General features: G+C 43.2%; 1 protein-coding gene across 1 annotated transcript in view; it reads right to left on the minus strand.

Annotated features, from left to right (window-relative positions):
- The window catches only part of GOSR1 (golgi SNAP receptor complex member 1), a gene marked incomplete at its 3' end in the record, with an annotated part of 465,216 nt that overhangs the window by 141,687 nt on the left and 297,803 nt on the right, over positions 1–25,726 (minus strand). The window contains 2 exon segments of the mRNA XM_044054478.1: positions 19,336–19,410; positions 19,884–19,975. Of these exon segments, the coding sequence (XP_043910413.1) occupies positions 19,336–19,410; positions 19,884–19,975 (167 nt within the window).

A 25,726-nucleotide genomic window follows, 5' to 3' on the forward strand; every position in this document is an offset into this window, starting at 1 on the left:
TTTTGTTCTGATGGAAAGCGACACAGCAAAAATAAAACAAATGAATAATTTACAAAGGCAGTCTTGTAGCAGGGAAGACCAGGGAATCAGCACAAATCAAACCTCAACATAAATCTAGAGGATTTTGAGGCAAACAGGATATCAAACATTTTTAAAGGAATTTCATCAGAATAGGTCTTGCGTACAACAAAATAAAATCAGTGTGTAACAGCATCTGATCACAGAACCCTAAATTTTAAAATTTCTGAGACAGCTGGAAGGCACAGGCAACTCCTCCTAGGCAGTAAAAAGGACAAACATTCATACCAGATGAATGAATCATCCAACAACAGACCTTAATTGCTTGCGGATCCTGCCATTTCAGCAGGATGCATAACCACCTCTGATGCTTGATAACTAAAAGGCTAAGGGTTCTAATCCTACAACACAAAAACCTATTTCAATGAAGCAACACAGAGAATTCTGCAAAAAATACTAATCATGCCAAAGATGAGGACTGCTTTGGAATCTCTTGTTCATATGTTCAACCTCCCTCTACCTTTATGCAAGGATGACCTTTGGCAAATGTGTGGTGCTTCAGACAGGTTTCTTCATTGAATTGTCAACTTTCTTTTATTTTCACTATAGTACATATTTCGTCTTTGCCATATCCAATACACCTCTGTACTACAGACTGACTTCTAAATATTTTTATTAATTGTTACATGCAGACTTATACTTTAACCTCACAGTCTGTGCCAGTAAATTATAAGCTCTGGCTTACTGCATCTACTCACTGTGGTGTGGACTGTAAATCATAAGCACTGGCATAGGGGGCCATCTGCTTTTATGTCACACAGGGATACATTCCTGCCTATGACCAAAACAACCCAAGTTCTAGTGGTGGCTCAAGCACTGGTACAGCTGGCTGGGGAAGGATAAGAGTGAGTTAGCTGATGCTGGCACACCCATCTAGGGGGAAAACAGCAGCAATTCCAGTTTGGAAGCTGTCATCAAGCAAGAGGAGGCTTTTTAAGACACTTTAATGGCCAGAAAAAAAAGAAGTGGAGGCATGCGCATGCAAGGGGAGGGCAAAGGAGGTCAGCCACCAGGGGCAGTGTTCTAGCCTAAGTGGAGATGGCCTCACTGCCAAAATGCTATTGAGGGTACAAAATCTCATGACTGCCTAAATGACCACCCTTCAATTTGGTTCTCACTCTACTCTGGGGACCCCACAGTCAAAGGTAAATAACTGGGCTCCATAAACACATCTGAAGGCTTGATGCTCAGCAGGCGTGGAGACTAAAATGACATGGGGGAAAGGAAAGAAACACACTAACTCAAAATTATTAAACTAAAAATATCCGCTCCCCTATCCTTGTGTCCTAATAAGTACAGTTGTGTACCTACCATAAATGTAGATGTTAGAGTGTATTCACTGTTGCAGTCATTACACTTGGGTTATCCTGCTGGCAGGCTACCCGCAGTTGGACAGAGTTCCAAAGTCTAGGTCCGGCGTCAGTTGCTGTCGCCTCTTCCCTGACGTCAGTGCGTCAGGGGTATAAAAGATGCAACCGATGCCACTTTCTTCAGTTTTTCTTGCCCCAGATGTCAGGTGACCCCAGACAGGAAGGCTGAAAAGAATAAATTATGCCAAAAAGCATGCATGTACTAATATAAATATTTCCTTCATCTACAAGCAAATACACCACATAGGTTGTATAGAGTTGAGAAGTACTGAAAAGTCCTAGCAATGAAAAAGGGGGATGGTGGGTGGGTAACCTGGACTGCAACAGTGAATACACTCGAACATCTACATTTATGGTAGGTACACAACTGTATTATGTTCATCGTGTTTCACTGTTGCAGTCATTACACTTGGGTTGAATCCCAAAGCTGAGGTTGGGCGGCTGGGTCTAAATAGGATTAGGAGAGGCTACCAAGCCCTGCAGAACTGCAGTGTCAAAGCCTGCTCTGGATTTAGAGTAGAGAAGTAAATGGTAGTGCTTGGTGAAAGTGTGCACTGAACTCCAGGTTGCAGCTTCTAAAATGTCTTTGGTTGGTACTCCTCTGAGAAAGGCTGCTGAAGTGGATGCTGCTCTGGTAGAATGTGGCCTAATGCTCTTAGGCACTGATTTGCCATGTTGTGCATAACAGAAGCGAATGTAGTGTCCTATCCATTTTGAAATTGTCTGCTTTGTGATAGGCTTTCCTTGTGATCCTGCAGCATAGGCTACAAACAGTTGCTCAGTTTTTCTGAAAGTTTTTGTTTTGTCCAAGTAGAATCATAGCTGTGTATGTCCAAAGCATGCAGAAGCCTCTCCCCTTTATTCTGGGGGTTTGGGTAGAAAGTTGGTAAATGAATGGTTTGATTAAGAGCCACATTGGAAACCACCTTTGGCATGAATGTTGGGTTTGTCCTAAGAGAAACCCTGTCCTGGTGAAAAATGATGAAAGGTTCCACAGCCATTAATGCCTGCAACTCTGAGACTCTTCTTGCTGAAGTTATTGCTAGGAGCAGAGCAGTTTTCCATGATAAGAATTTTATATCAGCTGTGCTGGCTGGTTCAAAAGGAGGCAGTGTGAGCTTTTCTAAAACAAAATTGAGATCCCAAGTTGGTATTGGTGCTCTCCTTGGGGGTCTTATGTTTTTTGCCCCTATGAGATACTGTCTTAGTAGAGGATGTGAAAAAATAGGAGGTTCTGTATTGTAATGAGCTGAAATGGCAGAGGCATGGATCTTAATCGATGAGAAGGATAGAACTTTGTCCAGCACCTCAGTTAGGTATTGTAAAATCTGAGGTATATTTGAAACAAGTGGTTCGAGCCCTTGTGCCTGGTTCTAAGAACAGAATCTCTTCCATTTTTCTGCAGAAGATTTCCTAGTGCTGGCCCTCCTGGCTTCTAAAATGACATCCATAACAGCTTTAGAGAGAGGGGCTGTTTGAGTGGCTACATTATCTGCCTTGCTGCCAGATTTAAGGTTCTGAGTTGACTGTGCAGAATCTGATTGTTTTGTTGGGTCAGAAGATGAGGAATTAGAGGTAAAGGCCAGGCTGTGCCTTGAGACAAACTCTTTAGGATTGGGTACCAGTGCTGGCGTGGCCAGTCTGGGACAATCAGGATCATCTTTGGTCTCTCGTCTGACTTTTAGGAGCACCTTGGTAAGAAGTGGCAGTGGAGGGAAGGCATAAACTGTCAGGGTTTTCCAGCTGAATGATAGAGCATCCACTTTCCATGCTTGAGAGTGATAAGTTCTTGTGCAGAATTTCTGTAGTTGGCAATTGTGAGGGGAGGCAAAAAGATCTATGTCTGGGCGTCCCCATTTCCCTGTTGTCATGCTGAACACCTGTGGATTTAGTTTCCATTCGTGAGGATCCATGAGATTTCTGCTTAGTTCGTCTGCCAGTGTATTTTTTGTTCCTGGCAGGAATTGCGCCTGCAGATGTACTTGATAGGTCAGTGCTGTGTTCCACAAAGTCATGGCTTGCCTGCATAAGGGGGTAGGAATGTGTGCCCCCTTGCTTGTTTATGTACCACATAAGTGGTATTGTCCAACTTTATTAATAGTTGTCCTGAATGTAATAGGTCCTTGAAAGCTGTCGGCATTTTGTACAGCTAGCATCTCTTTTTGATTGATGTGAAGATCCATTTGTTCCTTGGGCCACGTGCCCTGAATACATTTTCCTGCCATATGTGCCCCCAGGCATAATCCGATGCATCCATTGTTATTGTCTGCCTGGCTGTGGGTAAGGTGAAAGGCTGTCCCTTGTTGTGGTGACCGGCTTGGGACCATCGAAACTCCTGTTGTAGACAGGGAATTAAAGTTATGATTGTTTCCAGGCTGTGGCAATGTTGAGTCCAAACACTTTTAGTTTCCTCCTATGCAGTTTTGCATATGGAATTAGTGCAGGAAGCCCAAGGCCTGCAGAATTTTTCTTGCAGGGAGCTGGGTCTTTGTTGCCATCATTTGAAAGTAATGAGTCAGTTGCCTTTGTTTGTTTGGCGTGAGATAAGCCAGCTGGGCAGTTGTATTTAAGCTTGCAACCAGGAATATTATCTATTGAGAGGGCACTAATTTTGATTTATTTTCGTTTACTGTGTACCCTAGGCAAATTAGTAATCTTTTTACAAACGCCAGATGCTTTAGAAGAATGCCCTTGCTCTCTGCTTGAATAAGGCAGTCGTCCAAGTAGGGATATATTTGAATTCCTTTTTGTCTGCAAAATGCAATTACTGGTGCCAGGCATTTTGTGAAGACCCTGGGCGCAGTAGATAAGCCAAAGGGCAGTGCAGAGAATTGGTAATGCATTGAGCCAGCTATGAATCTGAGGTATCTTCTGCAAGATTGTCTGATTGGGACATGCAGGTATGCCTCTTTGAGGTCCAAAGTAACTAGCCAAGCCTTCTTGCCCAGCATGGGTAGAAGCTGCTGTAGTGTTAACATTTTGAATTTTGGAACATCCAGGAAAGTATTTAGGATTGACAAGTCCAGTATTGGTCTCCAGGCTTTGTCCTTTCTGGGTACTAGGAAAAGTCTTGAGTAAAATCCTTGCCCCTGTTCTTGCTGTGGTACTCGTTGAATAGCTCCCATGTCCATGAGAGCAGCAATTTGTTTCTGTGCCTCTGCCCATTGGTTTTGTGGCAGGTCCGGCATACCTTTTGATTTTGGAAGGGTGTGAAAGTGGAACCTGTAACCCTGAGAAACCATATTCAGTACTCATTTGTCCTGGGTGATTATGTGCCAATTTTTTGAGAAAAGTGCTAGCTTTCCCCCTAGGGATGCTGCCAAAAGGTAAGTGCTTGGCATTTGTAGAGGGAAGTCATTGGGACTGTTTCCTATAAGGTTGTGGTTTGTCTTCACCTCCTTTGGGGGCTGAAGCACCCCATTGTTTAGGTCTGTAGGAGCCTTGGGACTGAGATCTGCCTCTTGGGCATCTGTATCTGACTCTGTGGCCTGTCTGATACCGGAAAGGACCAATTTTTTGAAGGCCAGTTTCTGCTAACCTATGTGGTTGAACTTGTAAGAAAACCTTTACTGTCTGCATTGATTTTGCTTTATCCTCCATTTTCTTTAACACCTCTTCTGCCTTAATACCAAAGTACCATGCTGTAGTGGAGCATCCAATAATTTTACTTTAACATGTTCAGGTAAACTTTGATCTTTCAACCAAGCATGCCTTCGAATGACAAAGCCTGCAACTGCGGCTCTACAAGAAGCCTCTAAATCAAAACCACATTGCAGAGTATGCTTTCCCACTTGTTCAGCTGCATGCAATAAATCCTGCATTTCCTTACTGTCAGGACTTTCAGAGTTTGTAACCATTTTCTGTTTTAACAAGGACATGAGGTACTGTTGATATTTAAGCATGTGAAACTGCCAATTTAAAGCCCTTACAGCTAAAGTTGCAGAAGTGTAAACTTTTTTCCTCCATCTATCCAGAGCTCTGGAATCCCTATCAGAGGGAACAGGATTTTTAGCAGTGGAAGCCTTAACCCCTTTAGGACCCTAAGAAATTGTTTCTGGGTCTGCAGCAGGGTTTTTGTAAAGAAATTTATGAGAGTCAGGGACCCTGTAGTACCCGTCTGGCTTGACTGGTGCAGGAGGTAAAGAATCAGGAGACGGACTGGATTCAGAGAAAACCATCAACAATATCAAGCACAGGGGGAATAGCCAGGGGCCTGTGCTGAGGCAATAAAAGAAAGTCTCTGAGCCTTTTCTTGGATTCTGAGTAATCCTGGCTCTCCCAATGGAAATGTTCCCTCATGGTGTGCAGGGTTTCCCCAAAAGAATAATCCTCAGGCGGAGAGGCTGAAGGTATAGACTCTTTTGCATCAGAGTCCTCATAGGGAGGGAGAGAATATCCCTGATCAGAAGAGGAATCAGAGGAAATAGAAACCTGGTCAGAGGAATCACAGTCAGTGTCTTGCCTAGGCCTTTTGTCAGGAGGGGGATGGGAACCCCTGATTAAAGTAATTAGGTCTTCGACCATTTTAAGCATCCATTTCTTTAGCATGGATGACTGCTCAGGAGAACGCTGTACTTGTTTCCTTGTCTTTAATGGTGTTTTTGACTCTGCCTTGGTTGCTGTAGTGGACTTGGTTAGCTGTGAAGGTCTGAAAACACCATCAGAAGCCGATGCCTGCTCAGCGGCTCCGGACCCATCTGAGGGAATAGTTTCCTCAGGCCCAATACCTATGTGTTATAATGATTTATGCTATATGTAAAGATATGTGAAGATTTTACTAACATAGTTTAGGGGTTTCCTCGGGTAGTCTAATGTTGTTTAAGCTACACAGCTGCTTCTGACTGCCTCTGAAATCAAGCTCTCTCTCTATCCCTCCCAGGTCTTCCCCTGCACAGCGTAAGGCAGAAAAGAACTTAAGCCTTTTGGCGACTACTCTACTTTTGCCCACAACCTGTAAAACAAAACAGGTCATTATCTGGTCATTTTAGTATAGACTTTAAAGTAAAGTATTATTTAAGGGTCCTCAGCACTAGCACAAATCTCCCTAGGCTTACCCAAACAAAAAGATCCAAGCTTGTTTGCATATACTCCACTTAAACTACAGAACACACTCTAAAACTAAGGCAAACTGCTATAAAATTGTAAAAACAAGCTCCCAAAGCATAGGCATTGAACCTGGTGTTTGTTTAGATGACATTACTCACCTGCAAGTTAATTATTCAGGAGTTACATCTTGAAACCTGGGCTCTAGTGGCTTAGTGTAAACCCCGCTTCGCTCGTGCTCGCTCGCTCCCGCCCTGCCCCCTATTCCCACCGCCCCAGTACTCGTGCTTTTATAACCTCAAACCACTCCCCTACTGTCCACTAACTTCCTGTACCTCACTACCGCCCTCTAAGATCAAACAGAATATGACACCACCCAGGAAGCTTATCATACTAACTCTTTTTCCCCTCCTACTTGTCCCTTACCTAGCTACCCTATATGAAACCTGGTCTTACATAGGCTTCTACCACCCAGGCTACCAAACCAACCCCTCACCCATAATTAACAACAGAGGCCATGACTCAACTCCCTACTCACCCACCTTGTTAGAACTCGAATGCTATGTAATTATCAAACCTACCAATATTAGGCCAAATGATAAACATTACTGCAAACTTCTACTCAAAGCCCTCAAATTCATTACCACTCTGAATCACAGACTAGCCACAGATGGTGATATCCACCCCAACCCTGGCCCTTCCCCTCCACTCAATTGTAATTCCACCCTATCCTCCCCTCCACTTCTCAATCTAAACTCTAGACCCTTTAACTCTCTTCTGACCTGCCATCTAAACATCAGAAGTGTAAACAATAAGATTCACAACCTACATGCCCTTTTAGCTACTTGTTCCCCAGACCTACTATGTCTCACAGAAACCTGGCTTAAACCAAGTATGAAAGACACACAGATAATCCCACCAGGGTATGATATACTAAGAGCAGACCAAATAACTCGTAAAGGTGGCGGTGTAGCCATACTCTACAAAAATACATTACAAATCTCCCTTGCCTCTCCACAACCCCTCCTAACAAACAATGCGAAATTCTACTTGTAAAACTTCAACCAAACAAACATAAAAGCATAAATATAGCATGTATTTACATCCCCAGGCAACAATAATAACAAAACCTTAGAGGACTTTCTCCACTGGTTAACTCAAACTCACCACCAGGAATCCATAGTGTTAGGTGACTTCAACATCGATTGGAATTCCTTCTCATCTAGCTCCCCATCTAGCAGCATAAATCTACATGGCTTTTCTCAGCTCATATCCACTCCTACCAGACTAGGTAAACCCCAAAACAAAGACAGCATCCTGGACTGGATCCTTACTAATAAAGATCCTGACCAGTACTCAGCAGGTACTCACCCAGAGGACATGAGTGATCACTTACTCACCTATGTTATCAAATTCAAGAAAATCACCCCCTTCTTACAACCATAAAAAATCAGGAACAATAATAAATTCAACGCCTCCATTTTTCAAACTGAACTTAAAGCCCACAACTGGACAATACTCAAGTCTCTTCCTCTTGAAGAGGCAGTTATCTACTTCAACACCACCTTCCTCAAGATTCTAGATTCCCATGCTCCAATACGGTCCATTAGAAATAAAACCAAAACCGCATCATGGCTCTCTAAGGAAACAAAATCCAAAATCCTATCTAGAAACAAGATGTGGGTCACATGGAGTACCTCTAAAGACCCACACTCCCACCAAACCTTCCGCAACTTAGAAATGAAACTAAAGAATGATCTTAAATGATAAAAAAAACTTCTTCCTCCACCTCCAACACAAACACCTTAATAATCCACAAAAATTCTGGGCAGGCTTAAACAAGCTCCTGCACCCTGGCCAGGCAACCACCCCCACTCCAACAACTTGCAAACAACAGTGCCCTGTAAACATTGCTAACACATTCAATAGTTTCTTCACAGAAACTATACAATCCCTGGCCACACAATTCAAACAAACAACCAGCCCTTCCACTACCCATGCCAGCAGAATACTACAACTACATCAGATCATCTATTTACCTTCTATCCAGTACCCATATCCTTTATAACATCTCTTCTTAAAAAACTAAAACCCACTAAGCTAGCAGCTGACGACCTCCCAGCTGAGTTTCTGCAAAAAGCAGCTGAGGCCATTTCCTATCCCGTCTCCATAATCATAAACTGTACCTTGTCAGAAGCCTTCATCCCCTCCATATGGAAAATGTCCCACATTATTCCTCTCCATAAAAGTGGTAGCTCACTAGAGCTAACCAACTACAGACCTATAGCTATACTCTCACCCCTGGCCAAAATTATGGAAAAGTGTGTCCACAAACAACTGATGGAACACCTCACCAAAAATAAAATTCTAGCTAACTCCCAACATGGCTTCAGGCCAAATCACAGTACCACATCAGCCCTACTATCCTTTTCTAATACCATCAATAACTTCAGAAACAGTAATAAACTATCATCTGCTCTTTTCTTAGACCTCTCCAAGGCCTTTGATATGGTGAACCACATTCAACTCCTCCATACATTAAAACTATCACTCAGCAATTCCACGCTGAAATGGTTCCAATCCTACCTGTCCAATAGGCAACAGGCTGTTCTATGGCAGGACAAATTATCTACATGCCTACCTGTTACACTTGGAGTTCCCCAAGGATCTATTCTTGGCCCTCTTCTCTTCACCATCTTTGTTAATGACCTGCCCACAATCACCCCCATGCCACATGCATTCAATATGCAGATGATTCGACTATCATCAGCACTGCCTCCAACCTGGCAGACCTCACTGCTTCAACCCAAGACACCTTCAACCTAATAGAAAAATGGTTCTCAAGTCGACAACTAGTTCTCAACCCCAACAAAACAAAACTACTTACTTTCTCACCCACTAACAAGACTCTTCCCCCACCTTCTCTATTACATCCTCCAATGGAATCACTATATCACCAGAAGCTCACACAAAGCTATTAGGTGTTACCATTGATAACTCCCTTAAATTTGACACCCATTTCAATCTTACCATCAAAACCGTCAATAAAGCTTGGCTCTCTCTATAAAGTAAAACACTTTCTCACTCCTCACGCTAAAATTACAATTGCCAGCACACACCTACTATCAACTCTTTTCTATGCCTCCCCCTCTTTACAAACCTAAACAAGACAACCCTTAAACTTGCTTCTTGTTACAATCACATAGCTAGATTTGCCACAAATTCCACCTTTAGAACGCACCACTGCACTAACTTGAAGCAACTAGGGTGGTTAGAGTTTTCCAGCCAACTCCATTTCAACCAACTCAAAATGGCTCACCAGATACTGTATCACCCAGAGAAAACACCAGCTCTGAAAAACATCATTCACCCCTATATTAACCTGCAATCTTTACGCTCCTCCAATAAGATCTTAGCTCAAACTACCAAAGCCAATAATTCTGCTGGGGATTCTCTATTCTCAAACTTTGTAGGTAAAATGTGGAACTCCCTACCGACCATGCTCACCTCAGAACCCTCACTCCTACAATTCAAAAAAAAGCTTAAACCCCATCTCAATACTCTCTGGCAATGTCCCTGTTCCAAACCTGATTAACCACTATCATTTACCCTTCTCTTACCTCACTATCCTTAACCGCTTTTTAACAAGGCACCTCGCCTTTGTAACTGACCTATGTTTTATTTTTTATTTGCTGCTGCTGTTTTTTTTCCCAAGATGTGATGTATCTTTATATTGTATTTAGAACTCAACTATCTTCCTTTTTTTGCATTAACAATGTTCATATGTCTGTTATGTACTTGGAGCTTTTCTCCCCGGGCCTCCGCTGAAAATGGACATGTATCCAGTCGGACTCTCCCGGTTAACAAATATAAAATAAAATAAATAAAAAATAAATAAATACCTTGAGTTTCCACAGGCCTCGGTGTCTCCACGTGGCTGTCGGATACGGCCTGTGGCTCTGAGGTAGTGGGTGTCAGGGGCTGTGAAAGTGCCTCACTGAGAACCGGCGGCTGGCCTAGAAGAGGCTTCGTTGGTTTTGGACCTCGGATGCCTGTCCTTTTCTTTGTCTTTGCGTTTTTTTATAAATTCCGGTCGCGGTTGTTCCGACGGCATTATGTAGTTAAACCTTCGGCCAAAATAATGTAAAGCAAAATCAAACCGACGTTCAATAGTGCATTTGTTGAATCTAGCACAAACCAGACAACTAGTAACGTTGTGGTCAGGGCCTAGGCAAGGAATACAGTAAGAGTGAAAGCGCTTATGAGGTATTTGTTTCCATAAGAAATACAATTATTAACTTTTACTGATATCGGTCTGGAGCAAGAAAAAGTTTCCCCAACGGGGTACTTAGCTTTATTGAAGACTTCGGTTCTGAAACTCAATTTCGAAAATCTCAGGAGTCGGCCGACCGGCACTTGCTAACTGCTTTTGCTTCGGGCACCGCTTGGCAAGAAAGACTGGAGAAAATGGCGTCGGTTACATCTTTTATACCCCTGGCACACTGACGTCAGGGAAGAGGCGACAGCAACTGACGCCGGACCTAGGCTTTGGAACTCTGTCCGACTGCGGGTAGCCTGCCAGCAGGATAACCCAAGTGTAATGACTGCAACAGTGAAACACGATGAACATCCATGATTCCCCCAAACCTTTAACTACCAACTACCAGACATCCCAAAATTATGCATCTCACCTACTCTCTCTACATCAAGAGCAGACTGCTGAACACCATCTTCCAGACAGCTAGAGTTTTTGATATTTTTGACTTTACACAGTGCACTAGAGGATGTCATGCTCACTCACAGACCCAAGATCTACAATGTCACTCCTCTGGCAACTTGACCCTCCCTAGACTGCTATGCAGATACAACACAGCCCACACAATACATCATATGCATCTCTCCCCAGCAGCTGCTAGCACTACAATGGGCCATACTGCCTCTCAACTCCCTTGGATATATGAGCTGATGTTAGTTGTTCACTCCCACTCTCCCTGGTTTTGCTCTTGCACACTGCCTGCTAATTAAACTCTGGCTATTGTAGTCATAGTTACAGTACTCCAAAAAGACATTTCTCACACTTACCTTAACTGCAAAGTTCAGATACTGAAAATATATGTAGTGGACTATTTTAACTGCTACCATTACCAGTAAGACCTCAAATCCTTAGCTCCATTTTTCAATGATGAAATCAAGACATCTTTCCTGTAGGCTACCCAAGAAAGCACCTATACAACCTGCACCATTTAAGGGTGACCATGAACATGCCAAATGCCTGTTTTAAGCAGTCATATTACAAAAATCCATCTGTGCATAGAAATAATGCTTTTATACAATGATCGACAGCTGCCAAAACAACTTGACCATTCACTCATCATAAATATTAAAATGTAATTAAGGGACAAAGTAAGAAGAGTTTGGTAATGGTAAGTGGTAGCTTTGAAAGACATCCTACTCAAAAGTCTTATTTAATTTTACCAATTACAAGATGTAGTACCAGCCTAAGTAAGATCCATAGCAGCTAATTCTTAAATGAAAACTCCTGACTCATGATGGATTAGTACTTGGATCAGATGCATACCAGCAAATGAAATACAAGCAGTGATAGTGTGTGTATGTATGGCATATACATACATATACAGAGACGGAAGCACTTTACATAATCGAATTACTGAAATCTCGAATGTCATATGGTCGAGACCATATGAGCGACATTTCAGTAAATCGAATATGTAAAGTTTTAAAAAATAACACTTTACTTACCTTAAAACATTACGTGCACACAGAGGCAAGGCTTCTTGTACGCTCTGTGTGTACGTAATGTTTATCTTTTGCGGTGTTGACAGGAAGTGGAAATCTCCGTTTTGCTTCGCATACAGCGCTATATGGGAGATTTACCTTTTCCCCACTGTAGCACAATCTCTGAGTTGGTATATTTAAGTAGGGGGTGTGTGGGGGGTGCAGGGGGGCGAAGCCCCCCTGCAAAAGCGATGTTTGACTTTTTTTTTTTTTTTTTCTGGGTTTCATTTTAGAAGTTAAAGTTTCCAAAACTCGATCTTTTGGTCTCGACCATATGAAGTTCGAGATTTTGGGAATTCGAGCTTCTAAAGTGAATCCGCAGAGACGCACAAAGAACCAAGCTACCGTCTTCACTGTGTAATACCTTCAAATAACTGTACTGGAGGCCTATGCAATATATGCAAATTACCCTTTTAAGGAAATACCAACATTTCAGCTGCATGGCTACTAAATGCCCATGACTTTTTACGTTTTAAGTCTTTATGGGCAGAGAAGAGAGGCACAATGATGTGAAATTGTACGTTATGTCACCATTTTACAGACAGGAAATAAAAGCAATGACATTTTTCATGTCAATGCTTTCCTGGAATTTTTTTTTTCACGTCATGGGCTTGCAACCCCATCACCAGTAACTGAAGGTCTTGCACACTTACTAGCTCAAAGTACAGTGAATCATGGAGGATTCAGTCAAAGCTGTCGGTTGGACAGGTGATTGCATCCATGAAGCTGTATTAATTTTCCTGAAGTTGAGAAATATTTGGGGCAGTCCTACAGCAATTCCAAGCCCATCAACGAAAGGACCTCAGTACTGTACTCAATTCAACATTTCAAGTCCCAGTCCAGCAACCAATCTTTTCAACAACATTTCTTACGTTCTCTCTTGTGCAACCTAGGAGAATGCAATGAAATCACCTGCATGGGGTATGTGAGGTTTGCCTCCACTTCACCCAAGGCGGCTGCTATAGTTTTGTTAGTTTTTAAGAAAAATCATCCATCACTAGGCTGACACTTGACATACTGTAACATACCCATCTTAGGTGCAGCAGTTTTCTTATCCTTCACCTAGAAAGAACTGCCACATTTTTATTTGTAAACACTCTGAGTACTGTTGTATTATTTCTTTAAATTTAAGCACATTCATGACATGGAAAGGTACATGTGAGATGCAGCTGCTGTCTTAAAGGGAAATGGAGAAACATGGGGGGTGGACAACCTGTCTTCCTTGTTCAACTACATGTGAACTTCTGATGCAACAGAGAAACAAGTTCCCAGTTTCAACAGATCAAGGTCTACAAAGTACAGTTTTGTACCTACCATAAATGTAGATGTCCGATAGGTATGCATCTGCAGTCCTAACATATGGGTTGCCCTGCCTCAGGCAGCCCTTCAGTTGGCCGGATTCCAAAGTCTGGGTCTGGCCTCGGCTGACGTCGCACTTCACCCGACATCATAGCTGCTGTTTATTGGGTATAAAGGCATCAGCCGACGCCATTTTCCTCAGTGTTTCTTGCCCCAGATGCCAGGTGCCCTCTAGGAAGGCTAAATTTGGATAAATGCAAATAATTCCAAACAGTAGAGAGCAAACAATATAAGAATATATATATATATATATATATATATATATATATATATATATATATATATACATACAAACAAATACACCATAACAGATTCCCCCAGCTAGCTAAAAGAGGGGTAAGTACCCTAGGAATACCACAGAGGGGAAGGAGGGTGGGTAATCCTGACTGCAGATGCATACCTATCGGACATCTACATTTATGGTAGGTACAAAACTGTACTATGTCCTTCAAGGATGCATCTGCAGTCCTAACATATGGGTAGAATACCATAGCCAAACTGGGGGAGGAGGCACTAAGATAAAGATGGTGTAGTTAAGATCCCTTGCAAAACAGCAGTTGCCAAACCTACTCGGGATCTAGAGTATAAGGGAAGATTATAATGCTTGGCAAATGTATGCACGGAGCTCCAAGTAGCAGCTTCTAAAATGTCTTTGGTAGCCACTCCTCGTAGGAAAGCTGTAGTGGTGGCTGTAGCTCTTGTGGAATGAGGTCTGATATTTTCAGGAGTTGTCTTTCCATGAAAGGAGTAGCAAAATCGAATGCAATTTCCTATCCATTTTGAGATTGTCTGTTTTGAAATTGCTTTTCCTTGCATTCCTGTTGCATATGCTACCAGAAGCTGGTCAGTTTTTCTGCTGGTCTTAGTTCTGTCCAGATAGTAGCGTAATTGTCTGTGCACATCCAAGGTATGTAGCAGTCTTTCCCCCTGTTCTGAGGGTTGGGGAAGAATGTAGGTAAATGAATCGCTTGGTTCAATGATACTCTGGAGACCACTTTTGGCATAAAGGTAGGGTTAGTTCTCAGAGAGACTCTGTCCTGATGGAAGATAAGGAAGGGTTGTACTGCCATTAATGCCTGTAACTCAGATACCCTTCTTGCTGAAGTGATTGCTAGCAGGAAAGCAGTTTTCCAAGACAAGAACTGTAATTCTGCTGTTGCTGCTGGTTCAAAAGGAGGAAGTGTTAACTTTTCCAGCACAAAGTTGAGATCCCATGTAGGTAAAGGTGGTTTCCTTGGAGGTTTTACATTTTTGATTCCTCTCAAGAACTGCCTGAGTAGAGGATGAGAGAAGACAGGAGGATCCATGTTGTATTCTGCGGAAATTGCTGATGCATGAATCTTAATGGAGGAGTAAGACAGGCCATTGTGGAACAGTTCTGCTAAATATTCCAGGATGTGTGCTATGTTTGCCAATGAGACATTTTCTCCCTTTGCTGCACTCCAAATGAGGTATCTTTTCCACTTGGCTGAATAAGTCTTCCTTGTGGAAGGTCTGCGTGCCTCCAGGATAATGTCCTTAACCCTCTGGGATAAACCTGGGTTATTTTGTTTTATGCAATATTCCAAGCAGCTAGCTGCAGTGTTTTCAAGTTTGGATGTAGGATCTTGTAGTTGTCCTGTGTTAGAAGTAAGGGACATAGAGGTAGAGGCCATGCGTGTGTCCCAGACATGCTTCTCAGTAGCGGGTACCAATGTTGCCTCGGCCAGTCTGGAGCTATCAGGATTACCCTTGGCTGATCCTCTCTGATCTTCAGTAGAACTTTGTACATCAAGGGAAGAGGTGGAAATGCATATGCTGTCAGGTTTTTCCAGCTGAAGGAAAGGGAGTCCACCCTCCAAGCAAGTGGGTGGTATGCTCTTGTGCAGAATTTCTTCAACTGGTGGTTGTGTGGGGAGGCGAACAGGTCTATCTCTGGTAGTCCCCATTTCTTTGTTACGGCTTTGAAGATATCTGGATGCAGCCTCCATTCGTGAGCATCCGTGGTAGTTCTGCTTAAGGTGTCTGCTAGAGAATTTTCTTTTCCTGGTACAAATCTGGCCTGAAGTTGAATGTTGAGATTCAGGGACACATTCCACAGGTCCATTGCCATCCGGCATAGAGGATATGAATGTGTACCTCCCTGTTTGTTGATGTACCACATGACTGTGATATTGTCAGTCCTTATCAGCAGATGACCCCGTTGAAGGAGTGGTCTGAATGCCTGGATCGCATTTTTCACTGCCAGAATCTCCTTTAGATTTATGTGTAGATTCAGCTGGTCTTGGGTCCATAGGCCTTGAATAGACTTGTCCACCATGTGTGCCCCCCATCCTAGGTCTGCGGCGTCCGTGGTGATGGTCTGGCTTGGATGAGGTTTGTGGAAAGGCAAGCCCCTGTTCCACTGACAGGCCTGAGCCCACCACAGGAATTCTTGCTTCAGGCATGGAATTATTGGAATCTGGGCTTCTAGACTGTGCTTGTGTTGAGACCATACATTCCTTAGGTACCATTGTAGCTTTCTCATATGCAGCCTGGCATGTGGGACCAATATTATGCATGATGCCATGTAGCCCAGGGCTTGCAGGACTTTCCTTGCAGTAAGCCGAGTTTGTGTTGTTAATGTCATGAAGTAGGCTGGTAGTTGCTTTTGTTTTTCTTCTGTGAGAAAAGCCATCTGAGTTGATGTATCCAGTTCTGCACCCAAGAATGTTATCCTTTGGGATGGTACTAGTCTTGACTTTTGCATGTTGACTGTGTATCCCAAGGCTTGCAACAGTTGTATGACATTTTCCAAATCTTTTGTTAATTTTGCCTTGTTGTCCGCTTGTATTAGGCAGTCGTCCAGGTATGGGTAAATTTGAATTCCCTGAAGCCTGCAATGAGCAATTACTGATGCCAGGCATTTCGTGAATACTCTGGGCGCAGTAGATAAGCCAAAAGGCAATGCTGAGAATTGATAATGCTCTGATCCTGCAAGAAATCTGAGGTGTCTTCTGCAATCTGGTCGTATAGGGACGTGCAGGTATGCCTCCTTGAGATCTAGAGTCACCAGCCAAGACTCCTTGCCCAGCATGGGAAGAAGCTGCTGGAGGGTCAGCATTTTGAATTTTGGAACAATGAGGTATGTGTTCAGTGCGGACAAGTCTAGAATAGGTCTCCATTGATTTTCTTTTCTTGGTATAAGGAAAAGCCTGGAGTAAAATCCTTGGCCTTGTTTCATAGGTGGTACCTCTTCTATAGCTCTCATCCTTAGTAAGTTGTTGACTTGTCTTAGAGCGTCTGTTTTTTGGCTTGGTGGTAGGTTTGGCATTCCTCTCTTTTTTGGTAGAGTGTGGAAGTGAAACCTGTAGCCCTTGTCTATTGTTTGTAAAGTCCATTTGTCTCCTGTAATGTAATGCCAGTTGTCGGAGAATAAGGCTAGCTTTCCGCCCAAGGGTGCTTCCAGTTGTTCCATGATAGGCGGGACTAGAGCCAAGTCATTGTGTCTGCCCTGTGGAAATGGTTGTAGTTGAATCTGTGGCAAAATTTCTCTGGTTGGTAGGTTGCCACTGACGTCCCTTGTAGGCACCCCTAGATTGACCTCTGCCTCTGGGGCGTCTATTTCTGCCTCTCTGGGCTCTGGAGTTGTCTGGAAAGGACCAATTCTTCGAAGGCCAATTTCGGCTAAACCTCGGAGGTTGGACCTGTAAGAAATCCTTGACTGTTTGGACAGATTTTGCTTTTTCTTCCACCTTCTTTAGAACCTCCTGTGCAGGGGAGCCAAACAAACTTGGTTTCTCCATGGGAGCATCTAGAAGTTTTGACTTAACATGGTCTGGTAAGGATTGTTCTTTTAACCAGGCATGCCTTCGAATCACTGTTCCAGTCATAGCTGATCTAAAGGAAGCCTCCAGTGCATCATAGCCACATTTTAAGGAATGGTTACTGACCTGCTGAGAGTTATGTACCAAATCCTGAAGGGACTTGCGATCTAAAGGCTCAGGAGAAGACAGTTTTTTGTTTATCTGGTCTAACAAAAATTCCTGGTACTGAATCATGTGAAATTGACAGTTCAAGACCCTGGCCGAAAGAGTAGCAGAAGTATAAACCTTTTTACCCCATCTCTCTAATGCTCTAGATTCTCTTTCAGAGGGAAGAGGGTTTTTGGCAGAGGCAGCTGCCACACCTTTAGGGCCCTGTGAAATGGTTTCAGGGTCTGCAACAGGAGCCTTATACAAATGGTAATGTGTGTCCGGGACCCTGTAATATCTGTCTGGTTTGGCAGGGGCCGGAGGAAGAGAATCAGGGGCAGTACAGACATCATTATATGCATCATCAACAACTGTTAGTACTGGCGGAATGGCTAAAGGCCTATGCTGTGGTAAGTGTAAAAAGGTCCTAAGCCTTTTCCTTGAATCTGAAAAATCCTGGCCCTGCCATTGGAAGTGTTCCCTCATAGCATGCAAAGTTTCCCCAAAGGAAAATTCTTCAGGAGGAGAAGCAGAAGGAATGGAGTCTTCTGCATCAGAATCCTCATAAGGAGAATATGGGCCTTCGTGAGGGTCTGAAATGTCTGAGTCATCCGAGGAGTAATCTGTAGAGACAGGTTCCGGGGGTTCAGTCCTAGGCCTCTTGTCTGGAGGGGGCTGAAAGGCCCTGTCTGGGTGAGGTTGGGATCCCCTGATCAAGGAAATGAGATCCTCAGCCAGGCTGAGCATTTGGGAACTAGAGGTAGGCCTATGTTAAGGAGTTTTAGCAGGTAAGGCCTTAGAAGATTTAGCTGCTTTAGCCCTGGCAAAAGCCTTGATAGACATAGAAGCAGGGGGTCTAGCAGCCCCACGTGCAGGGGTAGATATGTCTAAAGGAATAGTGTCTGACAAATCCTGGGTGCCTGCTTCTGTAGCAGTAAATTCAGTAGCAGATTCAGCCATGCTCTGTGAGGCCTCGGCTATCGGAGGCATGCTTTCGGCCGAAGGAAGAACCGGGGGATGGGTTTCAGCCGAAACAGAGACACTCGCGGTTGGCCTAACCGTGGTTTCAGCCGAAACCGCGGGCCACGAATGTCGGTCCTTTTCCTTGCGTTTTTTTAGCTAATTGAGTAGTCGGAGTTTCCGACGGCATTTTGTATGCAAAAGCGGGACCAAAAAACTCCTCTGCAAACTCCGACCGACGTCTAAGTGTCCGTCGGTTGAATGAAGCACAGGCTAGACAAGCTGATACGCCGTGGTCTGGGCCTAAGCAAGGAAGGCAGTAAGAGTGGAAATCCTTATGAGGTATTTGTTTCCCACAAGTTAAACAATTATTTACTTTGTCTGACATCGGCTGAGGCAAGAAAGAGTCCCCAACGGGGTACTTAGCTTTTTAGAAGTCTTCGGTAGTAGAAATCTCTGGATCTGACCGACCGGCACTTGCGAACAGCTTCTGCTTGGGCACCGCGGCAAGAAAGACTGAGGAAAATGGCGCCGGCTGATGCCTTTATACCCAATAAACAGCAGCTATGATGTCGGGTGAAGTGCGACATCAGCCGAGGCCAGACCCAGACTTTGGAATCCGGCCGACCGAAGGGCTGCCTGAGGCAGGACAACCCATATGTTAGGACTGCAGATGCATCCTTGAAGGACATCTCATTTCTGCCATTTCCAAATGGAGTCACAATGAGGACATAATGTCTCAACAGAACTTCAAATTTTCCATAAACACTTACAAAATATTAGCTTCTGTAACTTACTTTCGAAGGTGTTCATGTTCTTTCAGGAATAGTTCTGTTCTTCTGTTGTTTACCCCTGTCCCACTTTTGAAAGACCTAGAAGAAAACAATTTATATTGCGTTACAACGTATTTTTGTAACACATGACAACACAATAAAAACTAACAGCACAGTGCACTGCATGGCTCCTGATGCTACAGAATCAAGTGCTGGAAAACACAATGGTGTTTATGCACTTAGCAATGTATAATTTTGTTCTCTAACTCGCTGCCAACACATTCCAACCAGGTAGGAGCTGAAATCTGATGGAATTAGGCTAATACTAGCCTTTGTTTTACTAAATGACAGAGAAAGAATTACCATAAAGGGAGTATGCATAAATTCATGGCAATGCATTTAAAAATTACTATATGTATGCACACACCAGATGTTCCAAGTCAGCTGCAAGTCAGGTGGTGCACCAACCTATACATTCGTTACCACAGGATCACAATAGGTTAAGTCAAAGCTGCATTTCTTTTTAGAGTATGAATTCTTTTCAAGTGTCTGACACAAGTGGTTTCACTTACTCAATGTCCTTGTGTACAGACCCCAAGAGGTCTTCTCTTTCTCGAAGTGCTGTGAAGTTTGCTTTGGTTTTATGAAACTCGTGTGTGTAATCCTGTAAAGACACAATAAAAAATGGAATGAAGCAAAACAAGAAAAAAAAAAACACACTTTGGAAAATATGAAAACAAAACAAACCCAGAAAATTATTAAAAAACTGGAAATACGCAGACATTTTTTATGTGGTTGATGCAAAGGACTGGAAAAAGAAAGCACAAAGGCCGTTTTCACTCCTCTCATTAGATATTAAAATACTGATGTCATAAATGGAAGACATACGTATTTCTTACTAAGTAAGATTATTATGGAAGAAAAAAAAAAGAGAGGTGGGAGAATGGAAATGAAATGGGAAGTATATGCAATGGAAAAAATAAACTTAGCAAAATAAATAAGTGAAACTGGTTAAACAAAGAAGGGTACACAATTTCCTCAATACACTTCACCTAAAGAGGACTTTCCAAACTACAGCGTTAAAACAAGAAGGTGACCATGTAAAGCAGTATACTTTTCTTCCAAATACCAGCTTACAAAATGTTTGTGAAATAAATTCTGCCTAAAACATCAAGCTTACCTCATTTCAAAGTGCTTTTTCCTCCTTTATTGCATCAAAAATGCCCCACACAAAAAAAAAATAAATTATTAAGCTAGCTTCCCATTTCCAAAATGCATCTCACTACCAAATTCTGCTGCCCATCCTGCATTACTTTGTGTTCTGTCAAATCTTGTTTTACTTTGTTCTAGCATTTATCACAGCAAAAACACGTGAATGAGGAATGGGGCTTACCTACATCTAAGACACTATACGATCACAGGAAGTTACTAGGCTATTGGCCCTGAGGCCCTTATAAGCCTAGCCAAGAGTTTAGCCCATGCATAGACTAATCAGCACCCAATGCCCCTTTCCAGCAGGGACAAGAGTGGAATCCCAGGGTTGTATTTTCTATTTCCCATCCAGTTATCTAGGTTTCGCTTAAAAAGGGGTAAACAGGTACACTGCTTGACGTGGAGGATATTCCATAGATGGGAGTGTCTCTGGGACCCAAATCTATCCTGCCAAAAAGTCCTATTGATGTTACAGACCAGGTTGAGGCCACGTGTGTGGGATACTCAAGTGGAGCTTGAGTTGTGGAAATGCAGCAGTCCCATCAAGGTGGGGTCCGAGATCGCCTTGTATGCCAGACAGAGGTCACCTCTGAGGAATCTGTATGAAAGAGTAGAGGGATAGGGCTTTTAGCCTGTGTATGGTAGATTTTTGAAGCCCTGGATTCTCCTGGTGAGGAATCTCTGTGGTCTCTCCAGCTGCTGCATGTGATTTGCGAGGTACATGCCGAATGGGGTGTTGTACTCAATAATGGACCTTATAAGGGAAGAATATAGGGATGTTATGACCTCCTTGTTCCCTGGATGAGATACCCTTACTTATGAGGTGGACCATGTAGAAAGCTTTCCATACAATGGAAGCATCATGGTGGTCAAAAGTAAGGTTGTTATCAATCTGGGTGCCCACATCCCTCACGACTGATTGCATGCTTAGGACGTTGTTATTAATGTGATAATTTGTGGGGACATCACTCTCCCCCAAAGGGGATGATGCATTTTTTTGTATTTAGCCCGAGACCATGTTTCTGGCACCAGTCATTTGTTTGGGTGAGACCCTCTTGGAGGATGTCCACGCCACTAGGGGAATTGAGGACAGCTCCCAGCCTGCAGTCATCTGCAAACTTAGTCAGCCATAGCCTACTGGTTTTGGTCTGCACCTCAGAAAAGTATTTCCCAAATAACAGAAGACCAAAGACCAAACCGTGGTGTATGCCACTCATTAAGGGTCTACTGCTTGAGGTGGCTTCCCTTATTTTGACTAGGTGAGTTCCATCAGTGAGCCAGTTAGCTACCCATCTGGTAACATACGGATTGATGCCTAGTTGAGAGAGTTTATCTATTAAGCCTGAGTGGGGAATAGTGTTGAAGGCTTTGGCCAAGTCAAGGTAGGCAGTGTGCACGGTCTTCCCCTCACCCACGGCTTTGGTGACTGTCTCAAAAAAGTCAACCAAATATAACAGACATGAGCTCCCCTTGACGAAACCAAACTGTGTGACTGCGTGTTTGGAGGATGCCAATGTCCTTGTTAATGAGGGCCATGAGAATCCATTCCGTGGCCTTATAGATCAGGCTAGTTAGGGTGATGGTTCTAATTTCACGGATCAGTGGATGCTCCACCTTTGTGTAAAGGGATGACAGTGGCTGTCCTCCACTCAGTTGGGACAAAGCCGGTATTCAGGCTTTGGTTGAATAGGGTGCCTAATGGTGCTGCAAGTTCCTGCCCGAGTTCATGTAGGATGCAGTCTGTGTGCAACAGAATATTTAAATTAAGTTCCGCTGCCACATCAGTCTTCCAAATGAGAAGTACCAGTGAGAGATGATAAACTTCACAGATGAGCCAGAAAATGAAGTCTTGAATCATGAGTCCAGGTAGCAACAAAAGCAACTACATTAGCCTCTCTCACAAATGTGACGCACTCAAAACTACCTTAAAATATAGACATATTAATTGGCTTCCTTTGATTTGTGTTAAAGAAACTGATACACTTGCCAGGACCACTCAAAGAAGGGACAACTGAGATCATACCAGTCATTCCAGTAATATATATTTACGGGTTTTACCCCCCCCCCTCCCCCTTATAAAAGTCATCCAAGTAGGCCTCAACTTCAAAAAATAGATTATACCTTTCCTTTTGATGAATATTAGGGTCTACTTTAAAATCAGCGAACATTTAAAGCGAACGCTGATTTATCGACCCTCTTTAAGCGAAAGCTGAAGAACAGAGATTTTTTTTCCTAGGGGGAAAATAATTGCTGAGGTGTTTTTGGGACTTTGCCATTTCCTCCACTGTGGTGCAATACTGGAGTTGGTATATTTAAGTATGGGGGTGTGTGGGCACAGCCCCCCACTTTATTTACTGTTTTGAAGTTTTTTTTTTTGTGGAACAGTGATTTTTTTCCGTGTGTGTGTGTGTGTGTGTGTGTGTGTGTGTGTGTGTGTGTGTGTGTGTGTGTGTGTGTGTGGGATCTGTTCAGAGTGTTCGGAATTTTAAGCTTTTGCTTAAAGAGGGTCGATAAATCAGCATTTGCTGATTTAACATAGACCCAGATATTACAGCATAATGCTCATCTCAGGAGCAGAAGGACAAGCAACCCCTACAAGAAACATTTCACCAAAATTTGAAAACATATATGTATGTACATGCTCAGTATATGTTAGGTCAACCTCTGCAGTTGCCCCAATCCTCCAACAAAAAATAGAGATGTTTCTGTCTGACAAATGAAAATAACTGTACAGCATAAGGTGGCCCAGTTTCCAAGTGCTTAACTATATCTGCTAAAGGCAGCAGTCAAAACTGTCTTGTCTTTTTCCAACAGCCTATCTTGTAAGCTCTTCTATTTGACAGTCAAGGTTTTTAAGCTATAAAGTATCTTGAAATAAAAGTGTCATCTGTGAGACAAAAAACTCCGCAGAACTACAAAAGAAAATGAGGAATGGATAAAAAACTTAAGAGGACAGAGTGAGCTTAGTACCAACAAAATAATGGTAATGATGCAAACTCCCTTGGCTTCAGACAGAATAAAGCCCTGCCTACATGTCAGCTGCATTAATGTACAAGGATAAAGCCCTAAAGGTCAAGGAGCCCAGAATTCAATTAGCAACTTTGGCATTTCCTGAAAATGGTGTAGGGAGGGAAGTAAATCGTGTAGGAAGAAATACCCAGGGAATTGTTATGGCTAGGCTTGTATAGGCCCTAGGGCTGATAGCCTAGTACCAACCTATGAACTCTACCTACTCTTTTGTGTGTGTGTGGTGGGGGGGGGGGGTAACTGGGACTGTCCAATATCAAAATACCATAAACAGGGGGCAATGAAAAAGTTTGGTCCAGGAATGGGCATTCATCCATCAAGCCACGATCACTGAAGCACTTATCACTGAACAAGCGCTTGCAGTTGCTCAGGGGGTTGGGGATGAAGCTATTGGCTCCCAAAATGATGCTAGTTGCTTATTCTACTACCATTAGGAGGGGATAGTGCTCAAAATAAAACACCCTCATTGCCAGAAAGCCAGCAAGAGTGCAAATTACTGCTTAGACTGCCAGTATGAAGACCTTCATTGCCAGCTCTCGCCCTTACTGGGGAACACCAAGGATGGAGAAATAAAAAGGATTTGGCTGATATGAGGTGGCTCAATGCTCAGCGGGCACAGTGGATTAAGAGAGAGTGGAGGGGAAAAAATTCTGGGAAGGGGTGCCACTCCTCTTTGGTAAAATGTACAGGACCCCCCCCCCCTCTTGAGAAACTGCTTAACCTGGAAAAGAGTATACAAGGGTGGATTCCAACTCAGAAACACTGATATTGCTCAGAGGTGCACTTTAATAGTGACATAGGCAAGTCCAGCCTTAAGCAAATCACTCTGGTATTATATGATCAGTGGCACCCTCCCTATGGGATCCTGATTGCTTTGTTTACACCAGGAGGCGAAGCTTTTCACTTGGAAATGAAGTACCTTCTTATGGTAAGCCTCCTGGAGCCTTTAAAAATTCTGAGCATGTCTCCAGTATACTGGTAACACAGAGTCATAGTCCCAAATCATCAGCCTCAAGATCTGCAGGTTGGGATGGATGAGTGTGCTCTTTTCCCAAGACTGTAAGTCTACCATGTTTGGGAATGTCTGGTGGCATCCCTCGGGTATGTCCATTAGTAGTGAAAACCATTATTATCTTGGCCAGGAAGAGCATCTGTACTTATTCCTTCATCACTATCTAGAGGATGCTAGGGAAGGCATACAGGCATTGCACTGTCAAAGGTATGGAATGCGCATTAGTCACTTGGGCCTCCTTGAAAGGACTCATACAATAAAATAGTTTCCGTTGTTTATTTTCCCCAGAAAGCTAAGAAATCTGAGAACACCCCTCCGGTGAGCTAGCTTTAGGAAGACCTTACAGTGCCCTCTGGGCCTGCATCTATTAAAGGGGTGACCTCTGTCCCATCTACCCCTGTAAGAAGTTGAATCAAATAACTGATGCTTGGATTTTTTTAAACCAGAGTGACTCTGAACCCATTTGATCCAGACGCAAGATCTTTGCAGGGTTTCAAACTTCCCTCTGATGGCAGAGAATATCTTGCACACATCTCTGCATTCCTTTCTTTTATGGATGAACCTAACAAAGAAGATCCATCATAAAGGGCATTTGCGAAGGATGCCTTAAAGTTGTCTACAAAATCACTTATGCAGAGCCAGGCCTAAAAGTGCACTGTAAAGCTTACTCCTGTAACCTTAGCTACTCCATCAGATGAACTGTACATGATCTGCATTGAAGAGGTTGGTTATATTAATCATGCTCTGGGAAGTCTCCAAACATTTCCCAGAGTCCATGTTAAATATCCTCTCAGCCTAGCAAGTGCTTGTTGTGCAAAATCCCTCTGAAAATGGTTCACGTGCATTGTACAGTTCAGGATCTAGGCGCAGAAGTGCCCTAAAGCATACACCCATCTCCCTAATCAGTCCATAGTCCTAAATTTCTTATTGGGTAGATGAACAGTTGCTGTATCCTCAGGTCAGCTCTTTATACTGTGGTTGCACCCACAGTGATGGAATCGACCAGCTGACTTTTGGATCAATACCGTCTGTTCTGGGGGGGGGGTGAGAATTTTGTCCAGCTCCTGAACCAACTCAAGTATCAGGCTCTTGCCATGATCTAACTGCTGGATCAATTAGATTGCCTTCTGAAGAGACCACCCAAAAAGCAGAGGGTTACTAACC

This window comes from Protopterus annectens, chromosome 13.part0, assembly GCF_019279795.1.
Source record: "Protopterus annectens isolate FY-2018-M chromosome 13.part0, PAN1.0, whole genome shotgun sequence".
NCBI lineage: Eukaryota > Metazoa > Chordata > Ceratodontiformes > Protopteridae > Protopterus > Protopterus annectens.